The sequence below is a fragment of the Oryx dammah genome, unplaced genomic scaffold (genome assembly GCF_014754425.2).
Source record: "Oryx dammah isolate SB20612 unplaced genomic scaffold, SCBI_Odam_1.1 HiC_scaffold_10, whole genome shotgun sequence".
In the NCBI taxonomy this organism is placed as follows: Eukaryota; Metazoa; Chordata; class Mammalia; order Artiodactyla; family Bovidae; genus Oryx; species Oryx dammah.
The window spans coordinates 37,188,160-37,215,287 of NW_024070194.1; the positions used below are offsets into that span (position 1 = coordinate 37,188,160).

At 52.6% G+C, this 27,128-nt stretch overlaps 1 protein-coding gene and 1 long non-coding RNA gene across 2 annotated transcripts in view; one reads left to right on the plus strand and one right to left on the minus strand.

Annotated features, from left to right (window-relative positions):
* The first annotated feature begins 1,012 nt into the window (after positions 1 to 1,012).
* On the plus strand, positions 1,013 to 1,911 carry LOC120868951. Its single transcript, XR_005722351.1, has 2 exons — positions 1,013 to 1,350; positions 1,530 to 1,911. It is a non-coding gene; the product is annotated as an uncharacterized LOC120868951 (long non-coding RNA).
* A 452-nt stretch (positions 1,912 to 2,363) lies between these two features.
* ADARB2 (adenosine deaminase RNA specific B2 (inactive)) overlaps positions 2,364 to 27,128 on the minus strand; it is a 240,495-nt gene continuing 215,730 nt past the window's right edge. The window contains exons 4-10 of the mRNA XM_040247959.1: positions 21,808 to 21,922; positions 14,653 to 14,821; positions 13,289 to 13,440; positions 7,973 to 8,141; positions 5,135 to 5,316; positions 2,952 to 3,130; positions 2,364 to 2,540 (exon numbers count right to left, since the gene is read on the minus strand). Of these exons, the coding sequence (XP_040103893.1) occupies positions 2,364 to 2,540; positions 2,952 to 3,130; positions 5,135 to 5,316; positions 7,973 to 8,141; positions 13,289 to 13,440; positions 14,653 to 14,821; positions 21,808 to 21,922 (1,143 nt within the window). The remainder of the gene's footprint in view (positions 2,541 to 2,951; positions 3,131 to 5,134; positions 5,317 to 7,972; positions 8,142 to 13,288; positions 13,441 to 14,652; positions 14,822 to 21,807; positions 21,923 to 27,128) is intronic.

Below are 27,128 nucleotides of genomic sequence, written 5' to 3' on the forward strand. Positions count from 1 at the left end.
GGGGAACTCAAGTTTTCTTCTCACAGAGACCACAGGTGGGGTCCAGGAGGTGTCAGGCTCTGCTTGACTCAAACTCCCTAGGTTTTTCCAATTAAAATGTGCAGGTGGACCCACCTAAGCAGGGCCAGGCTCCTGGGGCCTGGAGAGGAGGGAGAGGCACCTCTGGGCTCCAGGAGGACCTGAGCTGGGCCCTCCCACCACCCCAGACCCCTCCTCGAGCTTTCAGTTGTCCCAGCTCCTGCCCCCGCTTGCCCTCCTGTGCCGGGAACCCCGGGGCCCTTCCTCGTTTTCTGCTCACTCGTGGCAAAGTGCCAGGCCCTGAGCCCTGGCTTCCTGCTGCCCTTGGACCCTTGTCTTGCTGCAGGCGGGCCCTGCACACGACTCCTTGTCCACCTCTCCTGCCTAGAGGCACCCTCCTGACACAACAGACTGGCCCCAGGCTGGTGCTCATGGGCACTGAGTGTCAGGTGCCAACCTCCTCAGGAGCAGCTGTTTACATATCAGTTGGGGTGGTTTGTGGAAACCCAGTGCCTTAGATGAACGTGAACATGCAGCCCTGACCCAGGCCCTGGGGGAGGCTCATGACAGGTGGGTGGGCACCTTCTGAGCCCCTAAGCAAGTACTTTGGGTGGCACCCCCGCCTCGTTTGTGGGTCGCCCCCCTGCATCATCCCTATCGTTTGCTCCCTGTGCCAGGAGATCCTTCGTATGAAGCGTGGATGGTGTCCCCAAGGATCAGCCCAGGGCGCTGCAAGCTGGGATTCTGCTCAGAGCCAGGACCAGGCTGTGCCTCCAGCCTTGAGAGAAGGGCTCCAACTCAGGCTCCAGAGTCACAGTCACAATCAGCCCAAGGCCTCCGGCTGTCTGAGCTTCGTTCGGTGAGATGTTGGAGGATCAGAGACTTACATCAACTGGCCTTGACCCTGGCTGTGTAAGAATTAAGATTTTACTCTTTCCTCAGTTCTTATGAAAGATCACTATGAGTCATCTGTTTGCAAGAATGTTTTCATCTCTCTTGAAACTTTATCTTGGAAAAGTTGTCCACTGCCGTGCCAGTCTTCTCTTGTCAAAGAACTAGAGTGCTGAGTTTGACTTTATATTACATCCTAGGAGAAGCATCTCCTTCCAGACTTGTGACAAATACCGGCAGCTCGCTTTGTCTCGCTTTTGCCCCGTTGTCGTGGGATCTGTGAGTGCAACGCTGTGTCTGCATTTCTCAGGTTAAGTGAGGAGCCCGGGCTGCTATGGAGCTTTGCTGTTTCTATTTTGCACCATGACTGCCAGATCTTTTAACTGGAGGAAATAGGGGCTGGTTGACCAGTATGATGGAGCCAGACAAGAGTCCTCAGTGGTGAGAGGCATACGATGGGCTGAGGGTGTCCTGGGTGTCTCCCCACTGCATGGAGCGGGCTCAGGTTCCTGCCCCCTCAATCCCAGGTGGCCTGGATGCGCGAGGCGGGGGACCCAGTAGTGGCAGAACCCTGCTTGCTGTGCTGCTGCAGCTGCTTGAATGAAGGTTTTGTCATTCAGGATGGAGATCGGAGAGCCAAGATCAGGGACCAAGATCTGGCAGGTTCCATGTGCTCTGGGCTTGCTTTCTAATAAAGCTCAGTCACAAGGGCAGGACTCGGTCTGGGACGAGACGACCCCAAGTGGCTCAGACCTTGTCTGTGCTGTTGAGTCGTCGTCCACCAGGGACGCAGCCGTGGGAGCAGTGGTGTGGGGCTCTCTTTACCGGATGTCCACAGATGGGTCCCTCAGGCCCTTGATCATGGCCCTGGTGCTTTGGGAACTGACCCTTTGCTCTGTGAGAATGGTTCACTCTCTGGTCCTGTTTTGAGGCTCCTTAATATCATGCACCTTGAGTCCTTCTGAAAGGAAGTGGAGTAAAAACTGAAACCGATGAACGCGACAGCTCGTGCTTTCTGGCTTCTTTGGGGAGGAGCCCATGGCTTTTCTCTTCACTCGTGGCTTACCCTGAAGTCCCACACGCTGTGCTTGTGGGAGCCCCTCGGTCGGGAGGTGCATGGCGGGGTTGAGGCGCTGGGTGGGCCTGGCTGCTTCTCACCAGCTGCACCTCGGCACTTTTCAAGGCAGCACTTGGCACCTCTGGCCCGAACGGAAGCTCCCTTGGACACACGGGGGAGGGAGACAGGGCCATCTATGCTGGAAGCGGGGTGTGGTGGGCGACCTCGGTCCTGGCCTCCTGGGAGCGGCCTTCAGAGAAGCACCACGCCCCTAACTCAAGGCAAGTTGCTCACCCGAGCTTGGACATGCGTGTTTCTGGAAACCAGAGGAAAGCGAACGCTTGGTGCGGGTCAGCACCGTGGGGGCGCCCGCCGCACGCAGCGTGCCCCGCCGGCCTCACAGCACTAGCAGGAACTGGTCTTGCTCAGGTGGCTTCCTCACCCACGTGCCCAGGCCGGCCTTCTGGAACGCTCTGCACAGCTGCTGTTTGACGGCCTGGTAGGTGCGCGCCCCCAGCTTGGCCTCACAGTACATGGACGGTGTGTCCCCGTGCCGTGGGATCCGTGTGCTCAGCTGTGGAACAGAGCAAGAGGGGCCGTGAGCCCGCCGGGAGCGGCCTGGCCAGCGGGGGCTGTGGTGGGGGCTCCAGCTGCTCGGTGGCCGGTCCGCAGCCCTGATACTCACTGCCATGTAACTGAGGGGACCTAACCTTGGAGCATCTGTCTCCTGTCTGAACCGGAACCACATTGACTCTGAAGTCCCCGTAGACTTTTCACAGGCTGGGGGGCCACAGCCGTTCACCACTGAGCCCCTTTCCGTCTGTTTCTGGGGCCACAGGGAGAGCCTGCTGCGGGTGGGGGACCTGCTTGGAGGGGCCACGTCCGGGGTCCCCGGAGGACCAGTTGGCGTGTCTGCGGTCACCTGGCCCCACCTCTGCCCCCCGCCATCCCCTGCCCTCAGACCCTGGGAGGGAGCGGCCCTCACCTTGCCATAGAGCCGCGCCCAGTGTGCCGAGAGCCTGTGCTTGCAGAGCCGGGAGGAGCGGCCACAGCTCCGCCTCCCAGTGGTGGCGTCGATGACCTCCACATCCGCTGTGCCCACCACCCAGTTCACGCTGAAGTGGGGTGCCTTCCCAGGCTGTCGCGCTTCTACCTGACTCACTCCTGCCAAGAGAGGCCAGGTGCCGGGTGTGAGCGCTGCCTGCCCAGCAGGAACCAGGGCTGAGGGAGGGGTGGGCAGCCGCTGTCACTGGGCTCGGGGGCACCCAGGGCGTTGGAGGCAAGGCTATCCAGTGAGGACACAGCCCACATGTCCCCTCTCTGGATGTTTGTCCTATGGACTGGGGAATGGATGGAGTCATGGGAAGGCTGCCTGAGAACACGTGTTCATGGGACACCTGCTGCGTGCCAGCTTCCCACGGGGTGGATACCAGGGTCACGGACCCAAGATGGAGTGAAAAGAAGCGAAGCCTGAGTGTGCAGGGCTGCCTGCATGGCGAGGTGACCAGAGGGCCCAGTATGGACTGGAAACTGGCCTGTGTTTGCATTTCAAGACAGCAGAGCATTAAACTGGTTCCTTCTAAGCCCAGGGGCTGCTGTAGATTCTAAACCACAGAGGACAGTGGCCTCGAGGAGGGGCGCTAACCCTGGGCCCTCGGCCACGTGCCCTCCATGCCCTTCCACTCTGTGTGCAGCCAACATGGCCAGTCCCCGGGTCCTGCCGGGGTCACACAGGAGTGGGCAGAGGATGCACTTGGCCTTGTGTTCATGGTCCTGACGCTGTAGGGTGTTCAGCCCAGCTCCTCCCCACCCCCACCCCCTTGGCCCTCCTGACACCTGGATCCAGCCATGGGGCACCCATCCTGTCCACACGCTGCTCCTCCGCAGCCTGCTGCTCCTGAGCGGACGGCTGGATGGCTGGACAGTGGATGGGACCACTTAGTTCCCAGGGCAGCAGCGCCTGGTGCTGGAAGTCACTGCACTGCAGACCCAGCCGCTGTGGGCGTCAACCTCCTCGGAGAGCCACCCCCAGGCTGTTGGTGGCCATCACCTGCCTGGGCTCAGGCCCAGGGACCCCTGGGCACTGCTTTGGGCCAGACTTGCAGGCACTGGTCATGGTGGGGAGGTGTGTGAGGGGACCCCGTCCACCACAGGTCAGCCCAAGGTCACAGCGAGGAAAGCTGCGCCATGGTCCTAGATGGCCCCTGCAACTCCTGTCCCATGGCCTCCCTACAGTTTCCCGAGGCCCCTCTCTGGCCCTGACATCTGAGGGGGCTCCCTAATTCTGGCAGAGGGTTGCAGGTCTTAGGAACAGGGTCTCGTGCATAAGAAGCCTGGGTCTCTGAGCACCAGGCAGTTCTGGCCAATGCTCTCCTGCCCTGTCTGAGCTCTGGGGTCCAAGATGCTGTCCTTGGCCGGGGACCACCATGGGGGCGGGGGGACCAGGGGTGGGAGGTGCCTCCTCTGGGGAGCTGGCCTGGCCTGTGGGCACCTTCACAGCTTAGCGCCTCCTGTTTTCACTGCCACCCTGTGGGTACCACCAGTGCCCCTCGGCTCCTAAGTGAACAATTTCAGGGTCCCAGGCACTCCTAGGCTGACTCTCACCACAGCCCTCCACCGTCTCTGTCTCCTTTTTCTGAGGATCTCGTCCAAGCCCAAGCCCTGGACCGGCTGGTCCCTGTGGGTCTACATGCGTCCGCCTGGCCCCCTGCAGGGGAGAAGCACGGGGAGCACAGAAATGCCCCTCTTCTGCCTTTCTGGGACCAATGGTCAGGACAGGCTCTTCGGGATGGAGGGTCACCCCCACTGAGCCCAGAGCTAGGTGGCTGCTAGGGCAGGGCCATGTGACTCCTGGTCCTCAGGACCCTGGGCTGTGCCCCCTCCCAGGGTGGGGGGACACTCAGGCGCTCACTCTTGGGTCAGGTCGGGGTGGCCCGCGGCCCTGGGTCCCCTCCGCCGCTGGACACGCGTGCTCGTTGCCTGTGCTTCTGTGGCCCTGCCAGTGACACGGCGCGTGCGGGGAGTCCACCCTGGGCTGTCACCAGTGCCTTCATCTGCCCGCCTGGCCTTCCAGGTACCGGGCACTGGGTCTTAAGCGGCTGTGGGCCCAACCTGGAAAGCCTGCCCTGGGGCCCAGGGCTGATACAGGGGTGTGGATGGCCTCCTTACCGCTGAGCAGGGGCCGGTTGTGCCGGTAGGAGGCAGGCAGCTGGCCGACGTCCTGGGTTCGATGGCTCATGACGCGGGAGAGGTGGCCGGTGTGGCGCAGGCTGCCCACCACGATGCTGTGCAGGTACACGGGCTCGATGAAGTGGCAGAGCAGTGCACCCTGCAGGCCCAGCACGTTCCACCTGGGGGGAGATGGGGGTCAGGCCCTGGGTTCCTGCCCCGGGGGACCTGGCAGTGGGTGGGGCCTGCTCTGGTGACCCAACAAGTTCGTTGGGCTCGGGGCTGCTTTTACTTCAGGGGCCCTGAGCAGAGCACGGGGCTCCAAAATGAAAGCTGCTCTGGGTGCATGTCGGCTTCTGCCAGCAAAGGTGACAGGCCCTTGTCAGACTTTCCCCTAAATTTGGGTGGAACATGGTTCCACGTATGTGTTATTTAAGGCAGGATCCTGCGGTTTCCATTCTAAATAATGTGCTTAAAATCCAGCCTCCATCCGCCGCACCAGCATCACACAGCTAATTTCTTACATCATTGTTCTTTTCATTAATTAACATTTCTCTGCGGTTAGAGCGATTATTGTGGGGCCTCCATGCCGCACATTTCCTTTCATGATTAATAAGGAGTCATTATATTTCCCTTTCCCGAAGCAGTCAATTAACACGGAATTCTTTCCATTAATTACCGAACGCTCAAACCAGCAGGCCTACCTGGAGAGCAGTCTGCTCCGGGAACCTGTGACACCAATTGCCTTAAAAAGTTCTCTTTAAATTTTATTCCAAAAACACAAGCAATTTAGCTGGCGATATTAATTTGCCTCAGAAGCATCGAGGTGAATGAGAAACATCTTTTAATCTCATGCAAGAAAAGGCAGCCATCTGGCTGGCGAGGATGGAGGCGAATCCCCCCCTCCATAAGTGCGGGTCATTAAAGTAATGTGCTCACCCACATAAAACTCAAGTGGAATATAAAAGGTAATATTTACACACAAACAGTTTAGTCCCACAATTTAAACAGTCATTGGTTTTATGAAACGTTTACTTTAGCCTATCAGATTTGCATAACTTCACTTAAAAAAATGATTGTGGTCATTTCTGTGAGTCACATCCTGTCTCCTTGAAAGGAGTGGAGGGCTGTCCTTGGGGTTTGGTGGGCGATTTTCCCAGAGAGGTGGCGTCTGAAAGGTATGAAGGAGAGGACATTGCTGGAGGCATGAGATGCCATGGAGTGGACATCCCCATGGATAACAAAGCCCTTTCTCAAACGATGAGGTCAGCATTCCAGAGGCCTTCCGTGGACTGGCTTGGAACAAAACTGTATCTGAATGGTTCTGGCTGTGGGATTGTCTAAAGACAAACAAATTCTGTATCTGGCTTCCTCCTAATCACCTTCGCACCAGAAATGATCAGCTTTCTCCTGGCCTGTCTGTAGGAGTTTAACTTGTCCAGCCAATGCTGTCGATAAAGCCAAAGTCACCCTGAACCCAAACTGGAGAGTTTTCAGTTTTCTGGAGGGAATGGGAGAATGCCTTTCTGCTGGTTCAAACAGTGATATCACTGCAGTGTTGACAGAAAAGAAAGTTCCAGATCTGGTTTCAGTATAGATAATCTTAAAGAAATACATTTGTGTCTGTCTGTCGGTCACTGAAACGCCAACAATATCTGAAGGGGCGATCCTGGGACGCTTGCCTCTTTAAGGAGGGATGTACTCTTTGTGCCTGGAGGACCCATGGGACTGCCTGGGTGGCCCCAGCCCAGACTGCCCTGCCCACACTCGGAGGGAGGGACCCCCGTGGCCCGAGATCTCAGCGCCGAAGTCCCTGGACAGCAGCTATAACTACTTGCAGTTCATTTTTATGGAGAAAGTTTTAATCTGTTCATTTAAAGACACATTGCAATCGATAATCAAGTTCAAGTGCTTAAAATTAGAAACCATATCTAAAGGAACATTAGTTCCGGAAGATTTAGACTTTTATAAGCCTCTGGACTCTGAGAAACAAGAGCTAAAGACCCCCAAACCCATTCCCCATCCTTTCAGGAGGTGGCGTCTTGGCATTCGCCTGTGATGGAGGGTTTGGATCACCTCTCACAGGCCAGAAAGACCGGCCATGTCCGTGGGAACTGTCGATGCCCCACACCATGCTGGCCTCGTAGCGAGTTTCACTCTCTGTCCCCTGATGTTTGAGGTCCTAGAGATGGCGAATCTTCAATTCTGCCTCATCTGTCCACTTTACTTTCTAGGGGTCAGTCGGAGGCCCAGCGCTCTTGGGGTAGCAGGAAGACTCCCTCATGCTGGAAACAGCTGCTTTTCCCTCTTGATGATGGGTGAGAACATCACAGGGGAGGGTGCGTTTTCTTCTGACAGAGGAGCCAGCTGATGCTACGGGCACTTCTCTTGGCTGCAGAAATCAGTGCTTTGGTTTATGTGGTTGGGCCAGGGTGGTTGGTCCCTCCAGGGCAGTAAGCAGCCCTGTTTCTCCTGCAGCCTGTTGGTCATTTCCCTCAAGATTCCAGATCCCTGTTTACAGGGGCTCAGGTTTTATCTGTTGTGTAGCCCAGGAAGCCACAGGGGCACCGAGTGTAGCTGGGCCACCTCCGTGTGCAGGGTCAGGGTCCGGGGCCTGGGGTCCCCGCTGCCCAGCTCCCCAGGTCCCTGGGTGTCTGCCTCTCCGAGCCTCGGCTGCCCCTCTGACAGCTCTGCCTGACTCTCCAGGGAGGTGGGGAATGTGGGCAGAGTCCGGGACTGCAGGGTGCACCTCAGTACCAGACTAGCCCCCTCCGGGACCACAGCCCTCGTCCCCTCCCCACACCAGGGTGGCTTTCGCGCGAGGAGAGGGGCTGTTACCTGGCGATCTTGTCTGTGCAGGACATGGTGACCAGCTGCTCGCCCAGCAGGACGCCATCCCAGGTCTGCACTGTGCCCGGGCCGCGCACAGGCACCGTCCCCTCCCCAGACTCGATCTTTGTGCGCAGGTGCCCCCGGAACTTCCTGGCCAGGTGCTTGCTGCTGCTCACTAGGAGACAAGAGCCGCGTAAGACAGGGGGGTGGCTGGGAAGGGGGCCTCACTAGGAGATGAGAGCCACGTAAGACAGGGGTGGGGGGCTGCATAAGATGGGTGGGGGGGTAGTGGACAGCACCTCTGGGTGGGACGGGCTCACGTATACGCGGAGGAGCTGGGACATGACTCTGCCCTGGTCCAGCTTGGCCAGCGTCATGCCGCAGTTTGGACACTGACCATCAGAGGCTCTGCAGCCGTCTGGTCTCTGAACACTGAGCACAGGCGGCCCAGAGGAGGAGCCGCATGTACAGCACTGACATCTGGGCTCCTTCTCGCCTCTTGAGAAGTTCTTTTCACCTTTGTGGCCATTCAGAAACCACACTTAGTTCCCAGGCAGTGGGCTGCAAACCCAGTCTAAATCCGAGGCCTGGCTCTATGGTCTCTCAGCTGTGTAGCCTTGGAAAAGCTACTTAAGACCACTGTGATAGTTACTTCATCTAAAAATGGGGACAGTGGGGTTACCGCTCTCTTAGGTTGAGGGACTGAGACGGGACCTGGGAGCCCAGAGCTGCTCCCTAGGGTCCAGTGGGGGGCGTCTCTACACCCAGAAGTGACAGCAGCGGTGGGGTACTGCCTTGTCACTGTTCACCAGCTTTCCGCTCCAGAGCCCCTACACCCACACCCACCACAGTTACATGAAGCACTAGCTTGAACAAGACAGATTAACTTCACTACTTTGTCTTTTTAAAAAATTTCTGTACACTTAGTCTGCATTATATTGTATTATAGAAATGCTCAACTGCTTTGCATGCAAATTATATGTGAAATACCATAGTGATATCAGCACTAATACACACACGATGACATGGATGGACAGTAGATGCCTTCTTTACAAGTTCTATATAAGTTTTAGAATTCGTGAAAATGCATTACTCTTTTGCATACCTCACTGAAGGTACCAAACAATATAGATGACATTTGAGTTTGCATGGGCACCTTCTCTTACAGATCTCAGATAATTCTTGGCATATGTTCTCATGGTTTCTAAGAACTGAAGTTCCTTTCCAATGTATTAATAGCACCCAGAGGCCATCTCTGGGGAAGAAAGTCACTGCACTACTCGGAGAGGTTTCAGGTTGTGACTGACCGTACTACCAACCAGGTCCTTGGCAATGTGAGCTCCAGTTTGGACTGGCCTCTGAATCTTCTCTGGAAGAGAGAAACAAGCTGAGAGGCTGAGCCTGGGGATGCCCGGCTCTCCCCTGGCTAGAGCCTGAATCTCTTCTTTGCCATTTTATATGGCACTAGGACTCACGCCCGAGGTCAGGGGTGGCAGCCAAGATGGGCTACCGCACATCCGAGGTCAGGAGAGGCAGCCAAGAGGAGCTACCCCACGTCCAAGGAGCTGCGGCTGCGTGGGCGCCAGAGGGCCGAGAGGAGCTACTCCATGTTCAAGGTCAGGAGGGGCGGCTGTGAGGAGATGCCCCTCATCCAAGGTAAGGAGCAGTGGCTGCACTTTGCTCGAGCAGCCATGAAGAGATACCCCACATCCAAGGTAAGAGAAACCCAAGTAAGACAGTAGGTGTTGTGAGAGGGCATCAGAAGGCAGACACACTGAAACCATAATCACAGAAAACTAGCCAATCTGATCACATGGACCACAGCCTTGTCTAACTCAATGAAACTAAGCCATGCCATGTGGGGCCACTCAGGATGGGCGGGTCATGGTGGAGAGGTCTGACAGAATGTGGTCCACTGGAGAAGAGAATGGCAAACCACGTCAGTATTCTTGCCTTGAGAACCCCATGAACAGTATGAAAAGGCAAAATGATAGGATGCTGAAAGGGGAACTTCCCGGGTGGGTAGGTGCCCAATATGCTATGGGAGATCAGAGGAGAAATAACTCCAGAAAGAATGAAGGGATGGAGCCAAAGCAAAAACAATACCCAGTTGTGGATGTGACTGGTGATGGAAGCAAGGTCCGATGCTGTAAAGAGCAATATTGCATAGAAACCTGGAACGTTAGGTACATGAATCAAGGCAAATTGGAAGTGGTCAAACAGGAGATGTCAAGAGTGAACGTCAACATTCTAGGAATCAGCAAATGAAAATGGACTGGAATGGGTGAATTTAACTCATATGACCATTATATCTACTACTGTGGGCAGGGATCCCTTAGAAGAAATGGAGTAGCCATCATGGTCAACAAAAGAGTCTGAAATGCAGTACTTGGATGCAGTCTCAAAAATGACAGAATGATCTCTGTTTGTTTCCAAGGCAAACCATTCAATATCATGGTAATCCAAGCCTATGCCCCAGCCAGTAACATTGAAGAAGCTGAAGTTGAACGGTTCTATGAAGACTTACAAAACGTTTTAGAACTAACACCCCCAAAAGATGTCCTTTTCATTATAGGGGGCTGGAATATAAAAGTAGGAAGTTAAGAAACACCTGGAGTAACAGGCAAATTTGGCCTTGGAGTACGAAATGAAGCAGGGCAAAGGCTAATAGAGTTTTGCCAAGAGAACACACTGGTCATAGCAAATACCCTCTTCCAACAACACAAGAGAAGACTCTACACGTGGACATCACCAGATGGTCAACACCGATATCAGATTGAGTATATTCTTTGCAGCCAAAGATGGAGAAGCTCTATACAGTCAGCAAAAACAAGACTGGGAGCTGACTGTGGCTCAGATCATGAACTCTTTATTACCAAATTCAGACTTAATTGAAGAAAGTAGGGAAAACCACTAGACCATTCAGGTATGACCTAAATCAAATCCCTTATGATTATACAGTGGAAGTGAGAAATAGATTTAAGGGCCTAGATCTGATAGATAGAGTGCCTGATGAACTATGGATGGAGGTTCATGACATTGTATAGGAGACAGGGATCAAGACCATCCCCATGGAAAAGAAATGCAAAAAAGCAAAATGGCTGTCTGGGGAGGCCTTACAAATAGCTGTGAAAAGAAGAGAAGCGAAAAGCAGAGGAGAAAAGGAAAGATATAAGCATCTGAATGCAGAGTTCCAAAGAATAGCAAGGAGAGATAAGAAAGCCTTCTTCAGCGATCAATGCAAAGAAATAGAGGAGAACAACAGAATGGGAAAGACTAGAGATCTCTTCAAGAAAATCAGAGATACCAAGGGAACATTTCATACAAAGATGGGCTCAATAAAGGACAGAAATGGTATGGACCTAATAGAAGCAGAAGATATTAAGAAGAGGTGGCAAGAATACACAGGAGAACTGTATAAAAAAGAGCTTCACGACCCGGATAATCATGATGGTGTGATCACTCACCTAGAGCCAGACATCCTGGAATGTGAAGTCAAGTGGGCCTTAGAAAGCATCCCTATGAACAAAGCTAGTGGAGGTGATGGAATTCCAGTTGAGCTATTTCAAATCCTAAAAGATGATGCTGTGAAAGTGCTGCACTCAATATGTCAGCAAATTTGGAAAACTCAGCAGTGGCCACAGGACTGGAAAAGGTCCGTTTTCATTCCAATCCCAAAGAAAGGCAATGCCAAAGAATGCTCAAACTACCACACAATTGCACTCATCTCACATGCTAGTAAAATAATGCTCAAAATTCTCCAAGCCAGGCTTCAGCAATACGTGAACCGTGAACTTCCAGATGTTCAAGCTGGTTTTGGAAAAGGCAGAGGAACCAGAGATCAAATTGCCAACATCTGCTAGAGAATCCCAGGGACAGAGGAGCCTGTTGGGCTGCCGTCTATGGGGTTGCACAGAGTCGGACACGACTGACGCAACTTAGCAGCAGCAGCAGCTGGATCACGGAAAAAGCAAGAGAGTTCCAGGAAAATATCTATTTCTGCTTTATTGACTATGCCAAAGCCTTTGACTGTGTGGATCACAATAAACTGTGGAAAATTCTTCAAGAGCTGGGAATCCCAGACCACCTGACCTGCCTCTTGAGAAACCTATATGCAGGTCAGGAAGCAGCAGTTAGAACTGGACATGAAACAACAGACTGGGTTCCAAATAGGAAAAGGAGTATGTCAAGGCTGTATATTGTCACCCTGCTTATTTAACTTCTATGCAGAGTACATCATGAGAAACGCTCGGCTGGAGGAAGCACAAGCTGGAATCAAGATTGCTGGGAGAAATATCAATAACCTCAGATACGCAGATGACACCACCCTTATGGCAGAAAGTGAAGAGGAACTAAAGAGCCTCTGGATGAAAGTGAAAGAGGAGAGTGAAAAAGTTGGCTTAAAGCTCAGCACTCAGAAAACTAAGATCATGGCATCTGGTCCCATCACTTCATGGGAAATAGATGGGAAAACAGTGGAAACAGTGTCAGACTTTATTTTTTTGGGCTCCAAAATCACTGCAGATGGTGACTGCAGCCATGAAATTAAAAGACGCTTACTCCTTGGATGCAGGAGACCTGGGTTCTATCCCTGGGTCTGGAAGATTCCCTGGAGAAGGAAATGGCAACCCACTCCAGTACTCTTGCCTAGAAAATCCCATGGACGGAGGAGCCTGGTGCAGGCTACTGTCCATGGAGTCGCAAAGAGTCGGACACGACTGAGCGACTTCACTTACTCCTTGGAAGAAAAGTTATGATCAACCTAGATAGCATATTCAAAAGCAGAGACATTACTTTGCCAACAAAGGTCTGTCTAGTCAAGGCTATGGTTTTTCCAGTAGTCATGTATGGATGTGAGAGTTGGACTGTGAAGAAAGCTGAGCGCCGAAGAATTGATGTTTTTGAACTGTGGTGTTGGAGAAGATTCTTGAGAGTCCTTTGGACTGCAAGGAGGTCCAACCAGTCCATCCTAAAGGAGATCAGTCCTGGGTGTTCACTGGAAGGACTGATGCTAAAGCTGAAACTCCAGTACTTTGGCCGCCTCATGTGAAGAGTTGACTAATTGGAAAAGACTGATGCTGGGAGGGATTGGGGGCAGAAGGAGAAGGGGACGACAGAGGATGAGATGGCTGGATGGCATCACTGACTCGATGGATATGAGTTTGAATGAACTCCGGGAGTTGGTGATGGACAGGGAGGCCTGGTGTGCTGTGACTCATGGGGTCGCAAAGAGTCGGACACGACTGAGAGACTGAACTGAACTGAGGACTCAGGTGACAGTGATGACGCTGGTGATGCTGGTGATGGAGCCCGCTTACTCACGCTCAGCCGCGCGCTCGTGGGGTGAGTGCAGGCGCGCGTCTCCGCAGGGCGAGGCGCTCAGGTACAGATGAAACAGGATTCCGTCTCGCAGCCGGAAGCCACCCTCCTTCAGCCGCTCGAAGATGGAACGCTCGCTGTCCTCGCGCCGCTTGCTGTAGACGGGCGGGTGCTCAGCCGGGGCCCGGGGCTGGGCCCCCAGGCTCGGCTCCCAGCCGCCTCCGCACCCCGCGTGTGTCTTCCCCCGCTTGGAGCCCCCTGGGTCTGGCCCCCGCGGTCCCCCCTGCCCTGCGTCCTCGGGGCCGCGTGTCCGTGCCGGGGATCATGGGGCCCCGCATTCCCTAGGGGACCACGTCTACACTGCACCAGGTTCTGAGTCAGATGGAGAATGGGGATAGAGAGGCGCGGCCCCCCAGGAACTCTGCGCGTGGACCCCTCCGGCCGCCTGCACAGGGCAGCCCCCTGCACAGAAAAGCCCCCCCTCCGCACGGAAGAGCCCCACCTGCACGAAGGAGCCCGGCTGCGGCCTGCCAGCGGCCCCGCCCACACCCTCGTCCTGCCGGTCACCGCCCCTTTCCTCTGGGTCCAGCTGTTTCGTACGTCCCCGTTGCTGATTCCTCACACAGGCGGAGGCTGGTGGGACCCCTAAGCCTGGGCCCTGAGGTGTCCCACCAGCCTCTCTGCCTTCCGACACTGCGCCAGGCCCCCAGCCACAGCTCCCCAGAACCGTGGGGCAAACGCGCAGCCCTGGCTTTCTGCAGCTGTTGCTGTTCCCCTCCTCACGACCCCCAGGGCAGGGGCCTGAGTGTCCGTTCCCCCTGCCCCCAGCCTGCAGCTGGGAGTCAGAGCACAGCCAGGCCCGGGTCATGGTGACACACCCAGAGTCAGGGGTGTTTGGAAACATTTCTGACCTGGACGCTCAGGGCAGAAAACCCTCCTCACGTTAGTCGAGATCTCCAGCTCTCTTCCCCACATTGAGCCCTGGCCAACCCACCGCGGGCCTGGAACTGAGGAGAAGCTGCAGATCAGGGGCTTGGATAAAACTTCCCAGAGTGTATGAAGGCCTTGCTCCCCGTGCGTCTGCTCAGCACCCTGGGCCTGTCCCGGCTCTGTGCGACTGCTGGGACCCTGTGTTAGAGGGTGTGGGGGGCAGCAGACCTGGCCGAGATGCCCACTGTGCTCGGGGCCACCGAGAGTCAGCCCTTGCCTAGGGGTTCCTTAAGCGAGACGCCCCTGGGATGGCCCAGTGAAGAGCCGCGTGCTTTCGGGGCATGGCTGCTGGCAGGTGCAGGGCTGACCATGACCGAGGGGACGCCAGGACAGGGGATGCCAGGGCGGAGGGACACAGGTACAGGCCTCATGCTCACCTCAGGTGCAGCTCCAGCTGTGCGTATAGGAAGTGGACCAGCGCCCGCCTGGCCAGAATCTCCGCATGGCAGTCATTGACCACCAGCCCCTGGTCGTTGATGTGCTCGCCGCTGATGCACTTTGTCCCCGAGGACAGGACGACCACCTGGGCTTGCCTGGCGTCCAGGCCTGGGGAACAGAGGCGGCATCAGAGCCCACAGCTGCTGCCCTCCCTGCGGGCACTGAGTCTGTTCTCCTGCTCTGTTCCCACCCCTCCCCCCAACCTGAGTCTCAAGTTTATCTATAAATAGACAGCTAGCTGGCCAGCGGAAGGTGCTGGGGAACCCGGGAACCCTGCTGCCTCCCAGCCCTCGGCCGGCCGAGGATTACCCCCTAAGTGGAAGACTCCCTGAGGGTGGGTCTGATGCTCATGTGTCCCCTCTGGTACTGTTCAGGACTATGCAAGCTCCTTCATAGCCAAGCTTTTGGGTCCATGGGGAGCTCTGAGGGATATTGTTATGTAAATAAAGAAAGCAGCTCCTGCTGCTGGGGGTCCAGAGCGGGTGGGGTCACAAAGCCCCGCGGAACAGGAGACAGGACTGTGAGACCACCTTGAGCCAACCCGACCTGCGGTGAAGCCAAGACCCTGATTTCCAGGTTAAATCCTGAGTCCTGGCTTTCCTGAGAGCCATGCCTCTACTCAGAAGATACCAAGAGCTTCTCCCAGAGTGACCCCCCTCCCCCAGTACACGTATCTGAAGATCAAAAGCTCTTCAAAGGTACAGCTTTACCCAGCTTCTCGTTGGTGCCTTAATTAGTCCCGACCCCTTAGAACATCCTTGGACCTGCAGCTGCCTTGGCGGGTGTGGGAGGCAATCAGAGCTGATGAGCTCCGTGGCTTTCCTGACACTTCTTCCTTTCTTCTATCCTTTTCTTTCTCTCCTCCCTCCCTCCAGCCACCTCTTTTACAAGCAGCTGTGCCCAGCATGGACAACTGATGGTCATAATTAGGGAGAACGTGGAATATTTTGTTGAATGAGATAACATGGTTTAAACACCCTAAAGCCACCCCTGGCACATAGACAAACACTTGATGTTAGTGTTTTTTCTGTTATTCCTTCACTAACAAACTTAGTGTTATGTTTCCACTAAATTTAGAGACTGGAAAAAAGATGAGGATAGTTTATTGCCACCAAAGAAAAGAGGGAGTTGGTTTTTTCCCCCATGAAATCTTTGAGGCAGTTAAATGCTGGGCTATGACTTGATGACCATCTACATGTGGCATCTGAATGGCTTTGGTGGGAGCGTCTGATTTCAGAAGAACACGGCCCAGGTTCAGTCATCTTCCCTTCTTCATGTACTCCTGACACATGCCGCCTTCCTGATGCAGGTGGACATAGGCATTCCTGAGATGTAGCCCACAGTCAGGGCTGCTGCCCATCACCTGGTTGAGCTCCTACTCGGTGGGACCTGGTGAATTCTTCTAGACTAAACTCCTGTTCTAGAGAAGGCAATGGCCACCCACTCTAGTACTCTTGCCTGGAAAATCCCATGGATGGAGGAGCTTGTAGGCTGCAGTCCATGGAGTTGCTAACAGTCGGATACATCTTCACTTTCACTTTTCACTTTCATGCATTGGAGAAGGAAATGGCAACCCACTCCAGTGTTCTTGCCTGGAGAATCCCAGGGACAGGGGAGCCTGGTGGGCTGCCGTCTATGGGGTCACACAGAGTTGGACACGACTGAAGTGACTTATCAGCAAACTCCTGTTCATCTGCATGTGAGCTGGGAGTGGTCTGGGTGGTCCGCATGTTCTTTCTTGCTCCATTTTAAGGGGAGACACTTACCGTAAATAAGTCAGCACACATGCTATGTGGGGTCAGTGGTAAATCTATCCTGCATTTTGTGGTTTAAACCAACAGTTTAAACCCCAGATTTAAGATCAATTATCCGTCACACTCCTTGTTGTGAGGTGTCCGCCCCTTGGAATCTCAGTGTGCCCTGTGTCTCCATGGAAATGTTTCGTCAACTAAACTGTTATTATGACCGACTCCTTGGAATCCAGTTCATCATTTACCATCTTTCACCGCAGCACGGGGCTTCTGTCCAGTTCATTTGCTCCTACTCTCCTCCCCTGCACTCTCCTGGGCATAAATAAAATACCCCACTTTTAATTTTACTATCGAAGCAACTGCCAGTCATTCAGGAAAAGAGGAAAAACATTTGGGAATATAGGGACAAAGTCCTTGAATCCTGCCTCTGTGAGGCCTCTGTGAAGTGGACGTTCCCTTGTGCTCCTGGCGACAGAAAGAAGTCTCAACTGTATTTGATCTGTCAGGATCTATCGAGTGCCAGTGGGAAGCAATGTTTAAGTGTCAGTTCTTCTCGAGCCAGAGTCCAGCTCAACTCTCCACCTCCTTGCTCACCTGAGCAAAATGCACGCAACAAAGCACCTCTACATCTCTTAACATCTCATTACTCTGAAAGGTTGGCTGACGTTCCAATGCTGAGCTCATCAGCACTTCCAATTTTCCCAGAGAAGACAGGCCTGGCCACTGCCCAGAGGGCCTGGCATTCTGGACGGGGCTGTCCTAGGCTGTGCTCTCCACTGCCCAACTTCAAGGAGGTGTGTTTTTTCAGGGCAGGTATAAATCCCAGCATTCATGTATGTTTAAAGCTGCATGTTAACTTAAATGGGAAAGAGTTAACTTACATGGGAAAGAGCGAAACCAAAGCTTCTAACTTTTGCAGGCCAGACTGGCAAAAGACAGGTTTAAATGTAAACTTCTAAAAATATACACTAGGGGACCCCTTTTTTGGCTCTTTCATAATCTTAGACCTAAGCAGTTGCATGGACAGATATTCAGCACTGTGCCTTGAGTTGTGTCCCAGGCCACGTGCTTGAAGGACTGGAGCCTGTGGCTGCATCTTAGCTCTGCACATCCCCTCCCCCCATCAGACGTGAGGGTCACCTGGCCTCTTGGTCTTGGTGTCTGTACTTCTTCAAATTGATAATAAAGATTCCCACCTTTCCCACTTCTCAGGGTTGGTGCAATCAACTGATTGGCGTATGTGAAAATGCTATCGAAATTACAATTTTCATATCAACTGAGACTCATGACAGCCGCTCAGAAATCGCTTCTTCGTGGGAGTGTAGGCACCGTCAGAACAGAGCTTGACCCGGGCTCCACTGGAACACGGTCCAGATTTGGGTCCAGAGGCTCTGATTCTCCTCCATTTCCAGCCCTACGGGAAGGAGGGGTTCCAGAGGGAGTGTGGCTGGGGGCAGGGCTTGATCGCCAGGACCTGTGAGTGGAGGCGTGGGAATGGGCCTGCCTTCCAGCACTGACTGCAGAGAAAGCATGATGCTGAGTTGGGCTGAGGGCCGGTGGAGCCTGCATCCCATTTTAATTCAGGGGCTGCCCCCCTGGAGCGGATGCATGGGGTTGAGGGACACCTGGCAGCAGGTTCATCTCCTTGCTTTGGCCTCGGGTGGTCCCTTGTGGATGACCGACTCCTGCCTACTCTGCTCAAGGAGGCGCCTGCAGCAGGAAACAGGGCAGGTGGGGCAGGCAGCATTTCTGTTCAGGTGGGAATTCCGTGCGCGGTGCCTACGATGATTGGACCAATATTTTACTCACAAATGTGGATGATCAGACAGAAATCATAACCAGGATAAAAGGGAAAAACTGAAACGAAAGAAACGCCACCGATCACAGAGGAATCACTGTGATTAGGGACCAGAGACAGGCTCAGTAATGTGCTGGTGAGTCAGAGAAACCTGAAGAGACTGGCCGGCAGTGAAACAAGAAGAGCATCCTCTGAAGAAATAGGAACCAGAGGACAAGACAGGAGTTGCAGACAATAGCTTGCAAAAATTAGAACATAGGGCAGCTGAAGAGCTGTCACATACACAGGGAATTTCCAGGAACACAGAGTAAAAGGTAGATTAACAGCAAGTCTTCCCTGGTGGCTCAGATGGTTAAGAATCTGCCTGTAACACAGGAAACCAGGTTCGATCCCTGGGTCAGGAAGATCCCCTGGAGCGGGGAAGGGCAACCCAGTCCAGTATTCTTGCCTGGAAAATTCCAGGAACACAGAGTAAAAGGTAGATTAACAGGAAGGTGAAAGATGGGGAGTTAGCTAAGAATGTTGAAAATTTGACAAAAATGTGAATGAAAGAAGGAATTTATCAAATAAATGATACAGGAAAAATTGCAAAATAAATGACTTAAATATGTCAGGGAAGGTGACTGGCTCACACCTACACAGTCTTATGAAATTACATAGCAGTCAAGTGAAAAAGACTCTGCCCTCCAGTGGCAGGGGTGGGGCAACCACTGCAAATAGATGTCAGTTAGGACATTTCTAGTCAGAGATACTGGATGAGAGAGCAGAGAAAAGCCCTGGAAAATACCCAGGGCAAGCAAGCGTGAGCTCAGACACCCCAGCTCACCCTCCCAGGAGCAAGAGACCTGGGTTAAGAAGCTCCTGGAGATGTGGAGATTCAGTTTCCATCCTATGCATTTTAAAGATGTTTCTAGAGACAGAAGGAGGATGGCATGGATGCTGAGACAGTGGTCCAGGCGGGTGGTATGGGACCCCTGGCCTGGCAGGCAGAGACTCCAGCACCGGTGCACCCCGCAGGTGCGAGGGCTTGGAGGTCATGTGACCACCCCCTCAAAGTGGTTTAAGGAAGTCTAGCTGCTCAGACCAACCTTCAGTGTCACATGGTCTGAGAGGTGGGGGGGCTTGAGGATGGATGTGACCCAACACGGGGACAGGCTCTTTCCTCAGAGATGCACCCTCCGCACTGAGAACCGTGAGATTCCTGCAAGTCACCTGACGTTGCCATGCGACTTATAGCATCCTGAGTGTAGATGCTGCTTAGCAGTTTCAGTCTTAAACTTACAGTGGAGGCGAGATAGAGGAGACAGCCTACGCACGGAACACAGAAGAGAGTATGAACGCCATCGGTGATGACATAAAAATCCGTCCACATGCAGAGACGTCACCAGGGGAAGACAGGGTTGACACCACCAGCCCCAATTCACAAAATGGAAAGTGAAGACGCCCCATCCAATCTAACAGGATGAAAAGCAAAGGGTTAAGTGGGTATTATAGATACAGAAATGGAAAATAAAATAGTATCCATTTTTTCATAAGGTGAATCAATTGATAAGATTTAGAATAGAAAATCTTGAAACATAGAACCAGCACATATTTAGAGTCACAAGAGCAAAATTTAAAATGATTAAAATGTCTGCCTCCAAGTTTGTTTGGGGCCAAGGATGGAAACTTCCATTTGTAAGTTCTCTTCTCTTTGTGCTTTTCCCAGTGAATGCAGTGTTTTCATAAAGGTAAAAGCGGTGCTGTTCATAAGTATATATTTCTGCTATTGTATTTCTCAGAGTGGCTACAAAACGGAATCAGCCTCACTCATGAGCTAATTGATATGGGTGAACTGGCTTCCTGCCTAAAAATGGAGGGGATGACATGTCAGATTTTATTTCAAAATAAACTTAATTTATAACATTGTAACATATGTTATAAAAGCTAGAAAAAGACACATCACCCCCTTTTACAGTTTCTTAGGCATTTGCTCCGATAACTGAATTAGAATTCTGATTACATTGCCCATCACCTTTAAGTAAGTGAATATTTGAAAATATTTCTATTAGTTATTTTGTAAAATATTTCCTAATCTCTTTTTAATCAACATGTTTATTAAACCTTCTCTTTATAACAGGAAAGTAAATGTCAGTAATTTATTCTTCTATGTTCATAAGTTACTAATCAGTGTAGGTTTACCATGTAAAGTCTCACATTCATGTAATACTGCACGCAATTTGCTCAGTCATCTCAGTCCTGTCCAACTCTTTGCAACCCTATGAAGCTTGCCAGACTCCTCTGTCCATGGGATTCTCCAGGCAGGAACACTGGAGTGGGTTGCCACACCTTCCTCCAGGGGATTCTTCCCAAACGAGGGATGGAACCTGTGGCTCCTGTGTTTACGCATTGGCAGATGGATTCTTTACCACTGAGCCACTGGGGAAGCCCATGTTGTATTGGGTTGGCCAAAAAATTTGTTTGCAGTTTTCTATAACATTTTATGGAAAGCTCCAAATGAACATTTTGGTCAACCAATGCATATAGTTTCTTTACGTGGATTGCTTGCTGTGGCTGCGTGGATGGAGGGCTGCCTCCAGAGGCAGTGGTCTGGACTGGGGAGGGGGCCTCTTAGCCCTTAGTTTGGGACATTTTTTATTCTATCAAGGCAGAGTGGCAGGGTTACCGAACGCTGGTGGCTCCCGTGGGGCACCTGCTCCAAATTCAACAGTGTCGCTGATGGAAGAGACTTGCCTTTGACTTAGAACATTACCCTTATAAAGTGATTCTTACATTCCGGAGCTCTTCATGTCCTTTGTCCTAGTCACCAGCTTACCCTGGGAGGAGGCATTTTCATTTCAGTTTTCCCAACATGGAAAGACTGAGTGAGTATCCTTGCGCTGCTGCCCCGACCCCAGTGGCCTTGCACTTGGTGGCCCTGGAGGAGCCTCTGGTGTCTAGAGTGAGAGGGAAGTGGGCTGTTTGTCTGGCTTCTAACACCCATGCTTTTGGACAGTAATCGTTCTCTGGTAGGTCATTACCAGCTCACCCCAAACTTTGCAGCTAGCAACAGCTGAATTCAAATAACCAGATGGCTAGTTACTATTAGTAAGTTATTTAGTACTGAGATGTTTTCACCCAAATTGATGGTTTAAAACTAAGCATCACTTTCTTGAACCTGGCTGGTAAGAGCAGCCTTGATGGGCCATTGGTCACTGTCCTGTCACTGTCAGTGAGCAGTTAGAGGTGGGGGCTGGAGAAGGCCTGCCTTGTGTCTCCTGCAATGGGCTTGTTCAGGGTGGTGTGCGCCCTGAGAGGGGGACTGAAGAATCTCAGGGTAAGGGGTTCTCTGTGGGGCCTGATCCTGGCTGAGCCCCTGCAGACAGGAGGATGTGGTCCCCCCAACCATGGGGTGTGGGACATGCCTGACAAAAAGGGACTGCCGTGCCCTCCAGTTGCCCTTCTTCGGAGCTCTGGTGGGTGGACTGTCTGCTCTGTTCTGTGTCTTCATGGGGAGGGAGTCCTGTTTCCAGGCTTGCCCCCTCTTCCCGGCGGGGAGGTGTTACCTCGGGTCATGACGATCCCGGCCAGCGCCTTGTGGCGGGCGTGCGCCGAGGCCAGGCCCACGGCCAGCTCTCGGAACTTCTGTGTGACCAGCTGGGACACGGCATCTGCGAACTCCTGGAAAACACAAGCAGCAGCCTTGTGACCGTGCCTCCTCCCTCCTCCACTCTACCCGCGGCCCGCTGCCTGCTCCGTGACCCCCTGGCCTCAAGATGGCAAGCCGGCCACGGGGATTCTGGCCCAGTGTGGCCCCAGGGCACAAGCCCTCAAGCAGGACCCTGGGGGGACTGTCCCTGCCTCCCTCCAGCCTCGCAGAGGCTTCCTCCAGTTGGGGGGCTGGTGCTCACACCACTGACAACTGGTTCCCATTTTCTTCCCTGTGTCACAGAACCAATCACCCCAACACCCAGGAATCATCCCAACATCTGGGAAGCACCCTTTCTCTTCAGTGACTTTCCAGGTTCTTCCTGGATGGTGGGGTCCAGAGCCCACAACCCCCGCTTCTGAGCACCCCCTCCCACTCTGTCCCCGTCTGGCCTCTGAACCACCCGCCCTCCATCAAGACCTTCCTTTAAACATCTCCCCTACAAGCCTTTTTTCTTTATCCTTTTAAGGGGTCCTTGACATTTATGTTAAGTGTATTTCTCAATTAACATTTTATAAAGGTGAATGTAGAAAGAAAAAAGCAAAGATTTCTTTAACTTTTCTTACTCTGGGTGGAGGACAGTCTAATTAAGATGTACAGGGGTATTTAGCTGGTTAAAATTTATCTCTTTGATATTTAACCAGTATCACTTCTAGGGTGGCTTTGAGACGTCTCACTTCTTTGGTATTTAACCAGCATTACTTTCTAGGGTGGCTTTGAAAAGTCTTGCTTGTAGTTTTGCCAGGGGGAGTTTTATGGAATGTTTATATATTGAACTATGACCCTTAGTTTTTCTGGGTTTAAAAGTCAGAAGGAGAGAATCGTGAATAACCATCTGCATTGGAAAAGTGCATGTCCTCTGTTAAGGCACTGAGGTGTCTCCTCAGACCTTCTGCGAAATGAACAGACTGGGGCTCCATAAGGAACTCAGCCTGGAGCTGTGCTCAGGCCTCCTTCCCTCACAAACCCTCTCCACCCCCCACCCCCCAGTCCCCCATCTCCCCAGCCCCCAGTCCATCCCCAGCACTGCAACTATTTTCAGTGATGGGCTTTAATTAAATCACATACATGCTTGCAGCTGCATGTAGTTCTTCATAGTTGTATTTGTATGTGTAAATGTTGTTGTTGATTACATGGTGTGTTAGAAGCCAGGCAGAAACTTAGAATTCATGTTGGGAGATGCAGACTTACCGTCTAATTTAACACTAGGAATTTTTAATGTTTTAATCACTTGAGATTTAATACATACAGTCAACTCTTGTTACTGCAAACCCAACTAATCAGACTGAGATAATTTGATTTTTCTCCATTTGGTTTATGGTAGAAGCAGCTAAATGCTCAAAAGCAAGTTTGTGTCTTGAATTATTTTTGTAAGTTCAGATTCCAGGGTGCCTCCATGGGCTGCGTGGAGCTCCTTCAGTCTCCTAGGGTGGAAGTGAGCACCCCAACCAACAGCAAACTTTGAGGGGGTCTTTCCAGCCCGCTTTCCAGGTCAGGAAGCAACAGTTATAACTGGACATAGAACAACAGACTGGTTCCAAATAGGAAAAGGAGTACGTCAAGGCTGTATATTGTTACCCTGCTTATTCAACTTATATGCAGAGTACATCATGAGAAATGCTGGGCTGGAGGAAGCACAAGCTGGAATCAAGATTGCTGGGAGAAATATCAATAACCTCAGATATGCAGAATGACACCACCCTTATGGCAGAAAGTGAAGAGGAACTAAAAAGCCTCTTGATGAAAGTGAACGAGGAGAGCAAAAAAGTTGGCTTAAAGCTCAACATTCAGAGAACGAAGATCATGGCATCTGGTCCCATCACTTCATGGGAAATAGATGGGGAAACAGTGGAAACAGTGTCACACTTTATTTTTTGGGGCTCCAAAATCACTGCAGATGGTGACTGCAGCCATGAAATTAAAAGACGCTTACTCCTTGGAAGGAAAGTTATGATCAACCTAGATAGCATATTGAAAAGCAGAGACATTACTTTGCCAGCAAAGGTCTGTCTAGTCAAGGCTATGGTGTTTCCAGTGGTCATGTATGGATGTGAGATTTGAACTGTGAAGGAAGCTGAGTGCTGAAGAATTGATGCTTTTGAACTGTGGTGTTGGAGAAGATTCTTAAGAGTCCCTTGGACTGCAAGGAGATCCAACCAGTCCATTCTAAAGGAGATCAGTCCTGGGTGTTCACTGGAAGGACTGATGCTAAAGCTGAAACTCCAATACTTTGGCCACCTCATGCGAAGAATTGGAAAAGACTCTGATGCTGGGAGGGATTAGGGGCAGGAGGAGAAGGGGACGACAGAGGATGAGATGGCTGGATGGCATCACCAACTCCATGGACATGAGTTTGAGTAAACTCCGGGAGCTGGTGATGGACAGGGAGGCCTGGCGTGCTGCGATTCATGGGGTCACAGAGTCGGACACGACTGAGCAACTGAACTGAACTGAACTGAATTTCCAGCCCACAGTGCAGCATCAGTGCTTTCTGGTCTAGTCCTTCCCTGATGGGGAGGGGAGGGGTCCTACAGAAACCCCCCGAGTCTGATCTAGTCCATCCTAAGGGGGAGAGGAGGTGTCCTACAGAGACCCCTGAGCCTGGTCTATTCTGTCCCTGATGGGGAGGAGGGGGGTCCTACAGAGATCTCCGAGCCTGGTCTAGTCCATCCTGGGGGGAGGGGAGGGGTCCTGCAGAGACCCCCGAGTCTGGTCTGGTTCAGCCTCTGGGTACAAGCTCAGCGAGAGTTGTGGTGAAGCCCCTCCAGGCACCCTCATGGGGGGTGGTCTGCCCATCAGGACAGAGAACAGGGAGAGTCTGGTGGGTTCTGGGTGGGGCAGTAGAGACTGGATGTGGGGATGGGTGAGAAGCCAGCTTTGCAATATCGAAAGCCCTGTGCAGAGAAGCTCTAAAGATACACTGCAAAAATCCTGAATAATGAGCTGAAGCGTCGTTTGCAGCATAAATTCCTTGTTAAATATGAAAAAGAGGACGTTCGGCGGCTGGTGATTTAGCCTCTGAAGGTCCCTGGTAGCAGGAGAGGGTCGCTGTTGTCTTCCCCAAGTGGGTCATGGCCTCTCTTGAGGCTTACAGTGGGAGGAAACGTGATGCCCAGGGGCCTGCCACCTCCCCCATGTCCCCTTCTCTTCTGCAGGAGCAGACAGGATGACTGGGGTGGGGGCTGCAGAGTCTGCAGAGCTGCCCAGCCCCTTCAGGGCCTGACGAGCTCCGTCTGGGGTCCGCTGATGCTTTTCGTGCAGAACTTGGCACAGGCTGGACACTTGGACCAGAAGCGATCAGAGGAGAGCAGACTGGCTTCTCGTTAAACGATGGTGATCGTCAGGTGGCTCTGCTTCCAGAGGTTAAGTGGGGAAGTTGGCTCGGCATTTAATGAGCTGCGCGTTCCTAATGAAAACAGGAACGCGATGCTACTTGTGTGTATGTGGTCCGCATGCTGCCCGCCGGCCCCAATTACTGAGGCAAATTACCAGCATTATTCAAATAGGAAAAATAAACTTTAAATGGGAACACCAAAAGACTCAAACTCCACTTATTTCCAACACTAATATTTTGAAAGGCCTAAGTAAATAAAATGTGTTCCAGGAGTAGTCCTCGGGGTAAAATTGACATTCAGCCAAAGTGGGGAGGATATTAAAATCGATAGATTATGAGAGAGAGAGCTTTGGGTAAATATTTTCTTGCTGAAATCCCGCCTTCGGGTTTATGCTGCTGGAATATCAGAAAGGTTAGATTTGCATATGGGCAGGGCAGAATGGGCTACCCTCGCCCTCCTGTCCACCTTGTCCACAGCACACGAGGTGAGTGGGCATCCAGAGGTGGAGGCAGGCTGCCAGCGGTCAAGAGAGTGGGACTGACTTGTGTCCGCTCTTGACTGTCCATGCGGCTGAAACTGGGAAGGCTGGAGAAAAGCTGCTGGGATGGTCATCAGGCTGCCAGAGGGCAGGCATGGCTCAGAGGGGGGCGCCATGAACATGAACACACAAGGATCTTCCCCAGTCTCCCTCTCAACAGTCCTCTGGGTCCGAGGAAAAGCTGGGCTCCGGGCCTCGGTCATGGCTCCTGTTTACTGACAATGGCAATAAAGCCTCATTCATTTCAAAGTCAGGGACTGGTGAACACGTGTGTAATGATTCAATTATTCTATATCTTGAATTACTGAATGCCTATAACGAATCGGAAGGAAGGTATGAAAGATGGAAGGCCTTTGTCACCCTTCCTTGGCACCATGGAAAAGCTCTGAACTTGGCACAGAGCTTGGACAGTGATGGTCAAGATGGCCATTCCAGTAACAGCTTCTCTGGTGCCCACAACTCCCCTGGGCCATCCCGCCCCGCTGCCTGGACGACCCTGATCTTGAGGTATTCCATCTGCTGGGCGTGCTTTCAAAGAACTTGGACGACGGGTGAACATAGAGGGGCCTGGAAAGCTGTGTATTGACTTGACCTACAGCCCTGGGCACGGATATGCACTGTGAATGAGTCGGTTGTAAGGAGCAATCACACACACATGGAAGATCCACGCAGCCGAGTTTAGCGAAAATCTGGCAATTTAGGGTGAGAAGATGCTCACCAGTTAGGCCTTTTGCTGGTCTTTTATCACCTGGAGTCAGGCTGACCGCACTGCTGGCGACCTGGCTGGTCTACACTCGTCTTTCTGACTCGTCCACCCTGCTGTCAGCCTCAGGCCAGGCATTCTGAGGTCACTGACGAACGTCGTGCTCATCAGCCTGGCACCCGGGTGGCACCTTCCTGATCATCTTGGCAACAGCAGTGTCCACACCACCCCCCTCCACACGCACACCTGCCCATACACACATACACACCACCACACCCACACATACACCCCTCCACCCCCCACATACACATCCCCACCCACACACAGACACACCACACACACACACACACACATACACACACACACCCACACACACCCCCACCCCCCACACATACACATCCCCCCCACACACACCCACACTCCACACACATACACACACATACACACACCCTCAACACATACACGCCCCTACCCCACACCCCACACCCCTACACCCCCCGACACCCACCCCTCCCACACCCCCCTCACACCCATCCCCCACACACCCCCACTCTGCACACATTCTCACTCTGCACACACCCCCACCCCACATACATCCACCT